The following is a 10,541-nucleotide window of genomic DNA, read 5'->3' on the forward strand; positions in this document are numbered from 1 at the left end:
TCTGGTAAATTTTTTAATTTTTTTTTATTAAATGTATTCTTCTTCCAAATTTTACAACATACATACATTCCACATATCAACAAACACACACAGGTCCACAGCACTCACACCTCTGCCAGATTTTCCGACTGTGGAAGTGAATCCGACTTGGCTTACATCCAGTATCCACCATCCTATCCAGGGTTTTTCCTGGATCAAAAAGGGGCTTAGGGGTGGGCGTGGTTTTTGGCCGTTTTAAAGCTAATTTCCTGCGATTCTATATATTTTGCCATGGAGCTGAGAGAAAATGTTGCAGTTTTAAAGCTAGTTTCCTGCAATTCTATGCATTTCACCATGGATAATGCTGTGTTCTTTTGTTCAAACATAATAACAAAAGGAATACTGCTAAATTCATTGTTTTTGGAATTTTCAATTCTCCCTGTCTAGCTTTTATTTTGGTGATTGTTAGTTCTCAAAGAGTATATTATTTAAAAAATATAGATGTTCATTGACTTTTCTACATACTTTATATCTAGTTTAAGTTTAAGCTTAATGCGTTTTTCCACCCTGAAAATAAATTTACCCCAAAAAGAAAATGTCCCACCAAAGGATTACAAGGGCAAAACAAAACTCCTTGTTATCCTCTCATTTCACTGGGAACCACAGAGACCACAGTGATTCCTTCATCCTCCACCCCTCTCATCTCTGTGGGCCTCTGTATGATCTCCAGATCGGGGCAGTGTTGGTATTGGGGCTCTGGTGCTTCCCTCCAGGCGGATTGTGGGAGTTTGCAGAGGCTGCTGGGCTTGAAGGTGATGAGGGCAGTGTCATTGAAGATGTCCAGGAGTCGAGACGGGCATGGAAGGGGCCACTCCTCACACACACACACAGCCTGACACACACAGGGGGGGTTAAGGGTCAAATACCTCTATAGACAGTGGATCATATGTAGCTATACTGCATTTCTATTGTATATCTATTTTCTTATGACACTGTACTTAGTTTCAAAGGATACATGTGCTATGTAGCTGTAGTCTCTCTGGAGTTCTCTCTGAATCATCCTGAAGGAAAGACAATCGTTAGAGGATCACACACACACACACACACACACACACACACATACACACACACACCTGTCCTGTATGCCTGCAAAGCTGTTTCCTATGATAGTCAGTAGAGGCAGTGCATCTCTACTCCAGTTCTTCCACAGCAGGTTGTTGTACAGAGCCTTCCCACAATGCATCAGGTAGAAAAGCGTTGGCCTCGACACTGCTCGCTTCCCCTCCTGATGACATCACACACATGAATACAATAGCATTTCATTAGTCCATCTGCAGAGACAAAAATTGTGTTCTGTATTTCTTTCACACACACCTCGTTCTCAGTCAGCACGTTGAGGCCAAGCTGTCTCAGTACCTCCATCTCCCCTGAGGAAAACACAGGGTCGTACACACTGCACCACTCCATAGGGATCTAGACAGGAATACAGTATACATTACACACAGTATAGTATGGAATATAGGTTCGATTAAGGCAGCCCTCCACACCTCTCTGATTCAGAGGTGTTGGGTAAAATGCAGAAGACACATTTCAGTTGAATGCATTCAGTTGTACAACTGACTAGGTATCCCCCTTTCCCATTACACACTGCACTTCTTCATGGGAATCTAGAGTGGGACAGGAGGAATACAGTGAAGCGGTGTCTTTAGGCTGTGTCTTAGGTCTTGAGAGAGAGCGAGTACCTGTAGTGACTCCAGAATCAATAGCAGCATAGCTAGTTGGTAACGAGCTGTCACACAGCAAGAGAAGGAGCCCAGACCATAACACACACACTCAAGTGGGCCGCTAGGGGCCTCCCGGGCCCGGTCCCCACCCTCAGGTCTTGGGTCAGAGCCTGCTGCTGGGTCCCCTCCAACCTCTGGGGAGTCTGCCTTAGCCACAGCCGTCAGTCGATCTGAGAAAGGAAAGAACTCTATTACCATAGTGTTTACACTTATCCAATTCTTTCAGGTTTATTGTGTCGCTATTGGTAGAGGCTGGAAGTTAAGGGACTGGCCAAATGGGACCGGATACAGAACAAGATCATCCATTAGAGTTCTGTTACGCACCTCTCCACTCAAACCAGAAGTCTGCACACCTCAGTTCAGCCCTACAATGGGAAAAATAAAGAAACACAGTTATGTTTTTGTGTCAACTGCTGTGATTAGATAGGCCTACTGTCCACCTTTGTACAATACAGTACAGGGAATGACATATGGGAACAGTCAGGATAATCCTTGATTTTAATAGCTTTGTTCTTCTTACATGGTTTCTGTGATCCTTTGTTTGGTCCTGTCTATGTCCACAGCGTCGGCGTGTCCAGGTTCATGACAGGCCGTGTGAGGAATCTTCCCTCTGCGGCCTGCTCCCTTCCGTCGCCGGGCCACCTGCCACTCCTCACCGCTGTTCGGCATCTGGAATAGTTCGCTTATCTACATCCACACAACAGCTCACCTAACCAACACAGGTATAAGACTCATGAATTTATGATAATGATACTGTCACTAATTGTGTAATCGTAGGGAAAATGAATAAAACAAAAAGTTAATAGCTAGTATTTCTGGCAGCACAGGGGGGACTGTTTTGAAAGTGGCGCACGCAAACCCATTTTGCTTCCGGTGTAATATTTGTCAAGGGGAAGTACTTGGGGTTTCGTCTTCGTTACAATGCTAGCTAGATAGCGGTACACATTGTCCATATATTTTTGGCGTTCATCGATAGTTGCAACAACTGAGCAGTTCAGGTAAGTCATTAAGTTCAATGTACTTTCCTAGACATGTAAATCGAGCTGGTCCCTCCAACGACGCATAGCCAGAGCAGGAAACCCGCTGTCCCATGACGACGTTAGACTAGCTAGAATTAATATATAACTAGCTAACACTATATAGATCTAAATCAGCTTTATCAATGTCAACTTGTATATTCTGCATGCAAACAGGGTCATATCACTTCAGTTGTTTCGCCATAAAGCAAGCAAGTCCAGACAATAAATACCTAACGTTACTATGTTACTTTCTAAAAAGTGTAGTCCATAGACTGTACAGTGTATGCACTACCTACGTTTTAATCGTCCATATGAGGAAGTGACTGGGTAATTTCTGTTAACTATTCCTTAACGATGAAGGCTTGAATAACTGTTTTCTTCTCAGAGACCCAGCCATGTCTATGTCCCACCTGTACGGACGGCAGGGAGAGGAGGAGGATGAGGGGGTGGAGGTAGAGAAGTTTGAGGTGACAGAATGGGACCTGGCCAATGAGTTTAACCCGGAGCGTCGCAGACACAGACAGACCAAAGAGGAGGCCGTCTATGGCATCTGGGCAGAGAGGGGAGACTCCGACGATGAGAGACCCAGCTTCGGAGGGAAGAGGTAGGAGGCTGGTTCCTGTACACTCTCCACCTGATAAAATGCTGATGACTGAACTACACACATTCAGAAAGAGGAGACGGTGGCAGAGATGAATGTCACAATCTCATGGTCTTCATTGGGTCTGTGTCTACTCTTAATCCCAGGTCTAAGGACTACTCTGCCCCTGTGAGTTTTGTGAGTGCTGGGCTACGCAAGTCTGCAGCAGAGGAGAAGCAACAACAACAACAGCAGCAGATAGATGGAGGGTCAGATGACTCTGACAATGACAACTCTCCCCCTGCCCAACCCCCACCCCGCGACACTGCACCTAAGAAACTGCAGACGGTAGGTGTATGTGGTGTGTGTTTTTATGGGACCTTGAAGGAGCATTAGGTTCTGTGAATCAAAGGTTCAACACAGAATCACATTTTAATGACCAATAGACAGAATTATTAGGAGGATTGATTTTGTCTTACTTGCATGGTTAACTCTGTCTTTCCCTCTTCTGTCTGATTTCTCCAGGGCGGTCATTTCCGTGGCAATAGCCAGTCCCAGAGGACGGGGTTTGCGGCCGGTATCCGTGCTGGAGGAGACTTGGGCACTTGGGAGAAACACACCAAGGGGATTGGCCAGAAACTCCTCCAGAAGATGGGCTATGTACCAGGGAAAGGACTGGGGAAAAACGCCCAGGGTGAGTATGAGAGAGAGGGGAATTCTGCTAATTCTTCTGTTAAGGTTCAAATGTCCTCTTTCGAATGCTGCCTCTCTCCTCAGGTCTGACCTCTAAACCCTCTCTCCTAAGGTATTTTGAATCCCATCGAGGCAAAGCTTCGGAAGGGAAAGGGGGCGGTGGGCGCCTACGGCAACGAGAGAACCAAACAGTCACTACAGGACTTCCCTGTGGTTGACTCCGAGGAGGAGGAGGAGAAGGTAGCTCTCTCATTCTGTTTCTCCCCATCCTCAACCACTTCTGTAGTCTGAGCACAGATCTGAAAGGGACTGGTTAGGTATAAACAATGCAGTGATGACCTTTCCACTATATTCCTCTCTCCTATTCAGTCCTTTTAGATTTGTGAGCACAACATCTGTACCTGGTTTAATGATGTATGCCTTTGCTCGCCTGAGGTAGAGTATCTCATGATAAGCTGTAGACAACTCTTGGTAGATAGTGTGTTCATATGTATTTTTTGTAGCTGTTTACATACCACCACAGACCGACGCTGGCACTAAGACCGCACTCAATGAGGTGTATTCCACCACAAGCAAACAGGAAAACGCTCACCCAGAGGCGGTGCTCCTTGATGTGGCCGGGGACTTTAATGCAGGGAAACTTAAATCGGTCTTACCAAATTTCTATCAGCATGTTAAATGTGCAACCAGAGGGGAAAAAAACTCTGGACCACCTTTACTCCACACACAGAGACTCATACAAAGCTCTCCCTCGCCCTCCATTTGGCAAATCTGACCATAATTCTATCCTCCTGATTCCTGCTTACAAGCAAAAATTTAAGCGGGAAGCAACAGTGACTCGATCAAATAAAAAAGTGGTCAGATGAAGAAGATGTTAAGCTACAGGACTATTTTGCTAGCACAAACTGGAATATGTTCCGGGATTCTTCCGATGACATTGAGGATTACACCACATCAATCACTGGCTTTATCAATAAGTACATGGAGGATGTCGTCCCCACAGTGACTGCTGCTTTCAAGGACCGGGACTCTTAACCCGGAAGCTTATAAAAAATCCTGCTATGCCCTCCGAACCATCAAACAGGCAAAGCATCAATACAGGACTTAGATCGAATCGTACTACACCGGCTCTGACGCTCGTCGGATGTGGCAGGGCTTGCAAACCATTACAGACTAGAAAGGGAAGCACAGCCAAGAGCTGCCCAGTGACAGGAGCCTACTAGACGAGCTAAACTACTTTATGCTCGCTTCGAGGCAAATAACACTGAAACATGCATGAGAGCACCAGCTGTTCTGGGAAGACTGTGATCACACTCTATGGACCCGATATGAATAAGACCTTTAAACAGGTCAACATTTACAGGACCGCAGTGCCAGACGGATTACCAGGACATGTACTGCAAGCATGCGCTGACCAACTGACAAGTGTCTCACTGACATTATCAACCTCTCCCTGTCTGACTCTGTAATACCAACATGTTTTAAGCAGACCACCATAGTCCCTGTGCCCAAAAACACTAAGGTAACCTGCCTAAAATACTACTGACCTGAAGCACTCATGTCTGTAGTCATGAAGTGCTTTGAAAGGCTGGTCATGGCTCACATCAACACCATTATCCCATAAACCCTAGACCCACTCCAATTTGCATAACACCTTAACAGATCCACAGATGATGCAATCTCTATTGCATTCCACACTGCCCTTTCCCACCTGGACAAAAGGAACACTTATGTGATAATGCTATTCATTGACTACAGCTCAGCATTCAACACCATAGTGCCCTCAAAGCTCATCAATAACCTAAGGACCCTGGGACTAAATACCTCCCTCTGCAACTGGATCCTGGACTGCCTGACGGGCCGCCCCCAGGTGGTAAGGGTAAGTAACAACACATCCGCCACGCTGATCCTCAACACAGGGGACCCTCAGGGGTGTGTGCTCAGTCTCCTGTACTCCCTGTTCACTCGTGACTGCACGGTCAGGCACGACTCCAACACCATCATTAAGTTTGCTGATGACACCACAGTGGTAGTCCTGATCACCGACAATGACGAGACAGCCTATAGGGAGGTGGTCAGAGACCTGGCTGTGTGGTGCCAGGACAAAACCTCTCCCTCAACGTGATCAAGACAGGAGATGGAGGAGATGATTGTGGACTACAGGAAAAAGAGGACCGAGCACGCCCCCATTCTCATTGACGGGGCTGTAGTGGAGCAGCTTGAGAGCTTCAAGTTCCTTGGTGTCTACATCACCAACAAACTATCATGGTCCAAGCACACAAAGACAGTTGTGAATAGGGCACGACAAAACCTATTCCTACTCAGGAGACTGAACAAATTTGGCATGGGTCCTCAGATCCTAAAAAAGTTCTACAGCTGCACCATCGAGAGCATCCTGACGGGTTGCATCACTGCCTGGTATGGCAACTGCTCAGCCTCCGACCGCAAAGCACTACAGAGGGTAGTGCGTACGGCCCAGTATATAACTGGGGCAAAGCTTCCTGCCATCCAGGACCTCTATACCAGGCGGTGTCAGAGGAAGGCCCTAAAAATGGTCAGACTCCAGCCACCCTAGTCATAGACTGTTCTCTCTGCTACCGCACGGCAAGCGGTACTGGAGCGCGAAGTCTGGGTCCAAGAGGCTTCTAAACAGCTTCTACCCTCAAGCTAGAAGACTCCTGAACATCTAATAAAATGGCTACCCAGACTATTTGCATTGTCCCCTCCCCCATTTTACAATGCTGCTACTCTGTATAGTCACTTCAATAACTCTAACTACATGTACATCGACTAACCGGTGCCCCCACACATTAACTCTGTACCGGTACCCCCCTGTATATAGTCTCGCTATTGTTATTTTACTTCTGCTCTTTAATTACTTTTATTTCTTATTTGTACTGCATTGTTGGTTAGGGACTAGTAAGTAAGCATTTCACTGTAACCTGTTGTATTCTGCGCATGTGACTAATAAAATTTGATTTAACATACCTTTATCCCCCTTTTTCTAGGAGTTCCAGAGGGAACTAGGTCAGTGGCGTAGGGACCCTGCAGGTGGTGGAGGGAAGAAGAAACCAAAGTATTCCTACAGGACTGTAGAGGAGCTGAAGGCTAAAGGCAAGCTGGCTGGACGGACCACACAGACACCCGCTGGAGAACTGGCTCAGGTCAAGGTGGGGGACACTTGCACACACAGTTACACATTTAAGTATCCAGAAACTGATTTAAACGCTTGAATTTTATAATTTAAGAAGAAAAAAATGTTCCCCACCTCTCTCTAGGTAATAGATATGACAGGCAGGGAACAGAAGGTGTATTACAGCTACAGTCAGATGACTAACAAACTCAGTGTACCAGAGGAGGCTCCACTGAGCGTGGCTACACGTGAGCAGAAGACGTCTGGCTTTGCCCTGCCAGAGCTGGAACACAACCTGCAACTACTGATCGACCTGACGGAACAAGACATACTACAGGTAACCCCTAGGATACACAACTTTCTGCTTCTGAGACAACACACCTCACCGATTTACTATAACACTATTTCCAGAGAGTTCAGAAACTCATATAAACTCACAATATATTCCCCTGTCTGTCTGTAGTCCTCACGGCGTCTGCAGCATGAGCGTGACGTGGTGGTGACTCTAAGCCACGAGAGCTCCGGTCTGCAGACGAGGCTCGGGACGGAACGGGATGCCATCCAGAGGCTAGAGGCAGTACTGCAGCTGGTGGATCGCTTTCAGAGCGGGGAGACTGCACCCGGGGTAGGACCCAGCCTGCAGGTACACATGTTTGTGCTCTCTCGGGACAGGTCATTTTTCAAGATGGAGAATAACAATGGTCCCAGTATTGAACCTTGTGGTACAAACTTTTCTTTATTGTATTTTACTCCCCCTTTCTCTCTCTAGGAGTGTGCTGGTGTTTTTGAGACTCTACAGAGTGAATTCTATGAGGAGTACAAGACTCTAGGTTTGGGAGATCTGGCTGCAGCTGTAGTACATCCACTACTCAGAGAGAAACTACGCACATGGGATCCTCTCAAGGTACACACACACACACTCCCTTGCGTGCTCCACCTTTTAGTTGTGGAAGCACCACCAAGTGCATGAAAACACTTGCATGTACTCCTAGTTCCCTCCACTCCTGCTGGAGTCCTGCTGTTTGTGCTGTTTGTCTGTAGGACAGTTCATATGGTCTGGAGGAGGTGGGTCAGTGGCGAGCCATCCTGGAGTCTGATCAGCTTCACCACGCCAACGCCCCTGAAGCACACATGGACCCCTACCACAGGTAAATCAATACCACTTCACACCTCAGAGGTGTGGGCAAGTGGGAAAAATACCAGAATGTCAAGCCTTATGCGAGTGAATATAACGTGTGTATGTGTACAGGCTGCTGTGGGAGGTGTGGATCCCTGTGCTGCGAGTGTGTGTGTCGGGGTGGCAGCCTCGTATGGTAGGACCCATGGTGGACTGTGTGGAGGTCTGGGCCCCTCTGCTGCCCCTCTGGATACTAAACCACCTCCTGGAACAACTCCTCTTCCCCAGGCTGCAGAGAGAGGTAGAATCACACATGCATCAGCGCTATACCAGTGATACAAAGATGAAGTCTCGTGATGTGTTGCCAAGCTTTCTGTTAAGAAAGGAAGAAACATTTCACAACTGTAAAGTAGTAGTAGTTTGGTCTTGGTGGGGTAGCTCAAAGTGTCACTTTTTTCTACCCAGAACCATAAACATAATGAACGCACTCTTTCTACCCCCACTAACCCCACCCCTTCTCTTTCATAGGTGGATAGCTGGAACCCCCTGACCGACACAGTGCCCATCCACTCCTGGCTCCACCCCTGGCTGCCTCTGCTCCAATCACGGCTGGAGCCTCTCTACCCGCCCATCCGCAGTAAACTGGCCAATGCGCTGCAGCGCTGGCACCCGAGTGACGGCTCCGCCCGCCTCATCCTCCAACCATGGAGAGACGTGTTCACGCCCGGTGCCTGGGAGGCCTTCATGGTCAAAAACATAATCCCTAAACTAGGTAAACATACACACACTTATCTTCAGTGGCCTCTGAAGCCAGCTGAATGACACTACGCTGGCTGCGTCCCAAATGTCACTTTCTTCCCAAGATAGTGCACTACTTTTGATAAACTCTGGTCATAAGTAGTGCATTATAAAGGACATGGGGTGCCAAAATGGGGACGCAGACAAATATTACTGGATAGTAGAACAGTAGTTTCTTACTTCCTACTCTCCTTCCCTATAGCTCTGTGTCTGGGGGAGCTGGTAATAAATCCTCACCAGCAGCAGATGGAGCCGTTCAATTGGGTGTTGGACTGGGAGGGCATGCTGTCTCCCTCCAGCCTCGTATCACTGCTGGACAAACACTTCTTCTCCAAGTGGCTACAGGTATGTATGTGTGTGAGAGAGCACAGAGGTTGTGCTTAATGATAATTTACTTACTCCTGATGTGTTTACCTGTGCTGTTTTTTTTTAGGCCTAAATAGTCTGTAAATATTCTTAACTATGTGGAGATAATTGATTTGTGTGTTTGTCTGTTTGTGTAGGTGCTGTGTTCGTGGCTCAGTAACAGTCCTAACTATGAGGAGATTACAAAGTGGTACCTGGGCTGGAAGTCCATATTCAGTGATGCTGTTCTGGCTCAGCCACTCGTTAAGGACAAGTTCAACGAAGCTCTGGACATCATGAACCGCGCTGTCTCCTCTGGCCTTGGTTCGTATTACACACACACAGTTCCAAACAACATGAATTGATCACTGACCTTTGGCATAGGTTAATATGATACACACACACCCTTCTCTTTCTGCAGGTGGGGGGTACATGCAGCCTGGTGCCCGTGAGAACATAGCATACCTCACACACACAGAGCGTCGTAAAGACTTCCAGTACGAGGCTCTGCAGGAGCGCCGGGATGCTGAGAGCGTGGCGCAGCGAGGCATCGGTGCCAGCCTGCCCACCAACTTCAAAGACCTGATCCAGACCAAGGCTGAGGAGAACAACATTGTCTTCATGCCGCTGGTTGCCAAACGCCACGAGGGCAAACAGCTGTACACCTTTGGACGTATCGTCATCTACATAGACAGAGGAGTGGTCTTCGTACAGGGAGAGAAGACCTGGGTCCCTACGTCCCTACAGAGTCTCATAGATATGGCCAAGTGATAGAGGGAGTACATGGAGATGGCGATAAGGTGAAAGATGTGTAGAGGCAGCACGCTTGTCATTTGTTTGTAATAAGTTTGTTATTCAGCTGGTAATCACTGAAATATGTAATTGGAACCATGAATAAATGATTTGACTTTCTACATAAGTTATTTTTTGTTGTAGACTCACCGCTGCAAACCAAGAGTATTGCTCGTAGGAGTTTAAATTACTTGGCTGTAAAATCACGACTGAAACCCAATTTTAACCTTTATTTATCTAAGTTAGTTAAGAACAAATTCTTGTTTACAATGATGGCCCAACCTGGGTGACACTGCCAATT

At 47.0% G+C, this 10,541-nt stretch overlaps 2 protein-coding genes across 3 annotated transcripts; one reads left to right on the forward strand and one right to left on the reverse strand.

Annotated features, from left to right (window-relative positions):
- Position 1: 1 nt before the first annotated feature.
- srrd (SRR1 domain containing) lies at positions 2 to 2,602 on the reverse strand. Of its 2 annotated transcripts, none has more exons than XM_024417699.2 (7): positions 2,284 to 2,602; positions 2,088 to 2,128; positions 1,722 to 1,933; positions 1,396 to 1,452; positions 1,113 to 1,264; positions 995 to 1,040; positions 2 to 871 (listed from the first exon to the last, which is right to left on the reverse strand). In XM_024417699.2, the coding sequence occupies exons 1-7, from the start codon at positions 2,430 to 2,432 to the stop codon at positions 617 to 619; spliced, it is 912 nt and encodes a 303-aa protein (XP_024273467.1). In that variant the 5' UTR covers positions 2,433 to 2,602; the 3' UTR covers positions 2 to 616. The 2 variants fall into 2 exon arrangements, with proteins under 2 accessions (XP_024273467.1, XP_024273466.1); XM_024417698.2 differs by having other exon boundaries at positions 1,354 to 1,452; positions 2,284 to 2,600.
- A 34-nt stretch (positions 2,603 to 2,636) lies between these two features.
- On the forward strand, positions 2,637 to 10,362 carry tfip11 (tuftelin interacting protein 11). The gene is made up of 15 exons (XM_024417696.2): positions 2,637 to 2,761; positions 3,168 to 3,386; positions 3,530 to 3,710; positions 3,888 to 4,056; positions 4,168 to 4,295; positions 7,064 to 7,225; positions 7,334 to 7,525; positions 7,652 to 7,831; positions 7,958 to 8,092; positions 8,230 to 8,336; positions 8,438 to 8,606; positions 8,834 to 9,077; positions 9,306 to 9,448; positions 9,607 to 9,772; positions 9,870 to 10,362. Exons 2-15 carry the CDS (start codon positions 3,178 to 3,180, stop codon positions 10,217 to 10,219), a joined length of 2,535 nt encoding a protein of 844 aa, XP_024273464.1. The 5' UTR covers positions 2,637 to 2,761; positions 3,168 to 3,177; the 3' UTR covers positions 10,220 to 10,362.
- The last annotated feature ends 179 nt before the right edge of the window (positions 10,363 to 10,541 follow it).

This window comes from Oncorhynchus tshawytscha, linkage group LG04 (assembly GCF_018296145.1).
Source record: "Oncorhynchus tshawytscha isolate Ot180627B linkage group LG04, Otsh_v2.0, whole genome shotgun sequence".
Classification (NCBI taxonomy): domain Eukaryota; kingdom Metazoa; phylum Chordata; class Actinopteri; order Salmoniformes; family Salmonidae; genus Oncorhynchus; species Oncorhynchus tshawytscha.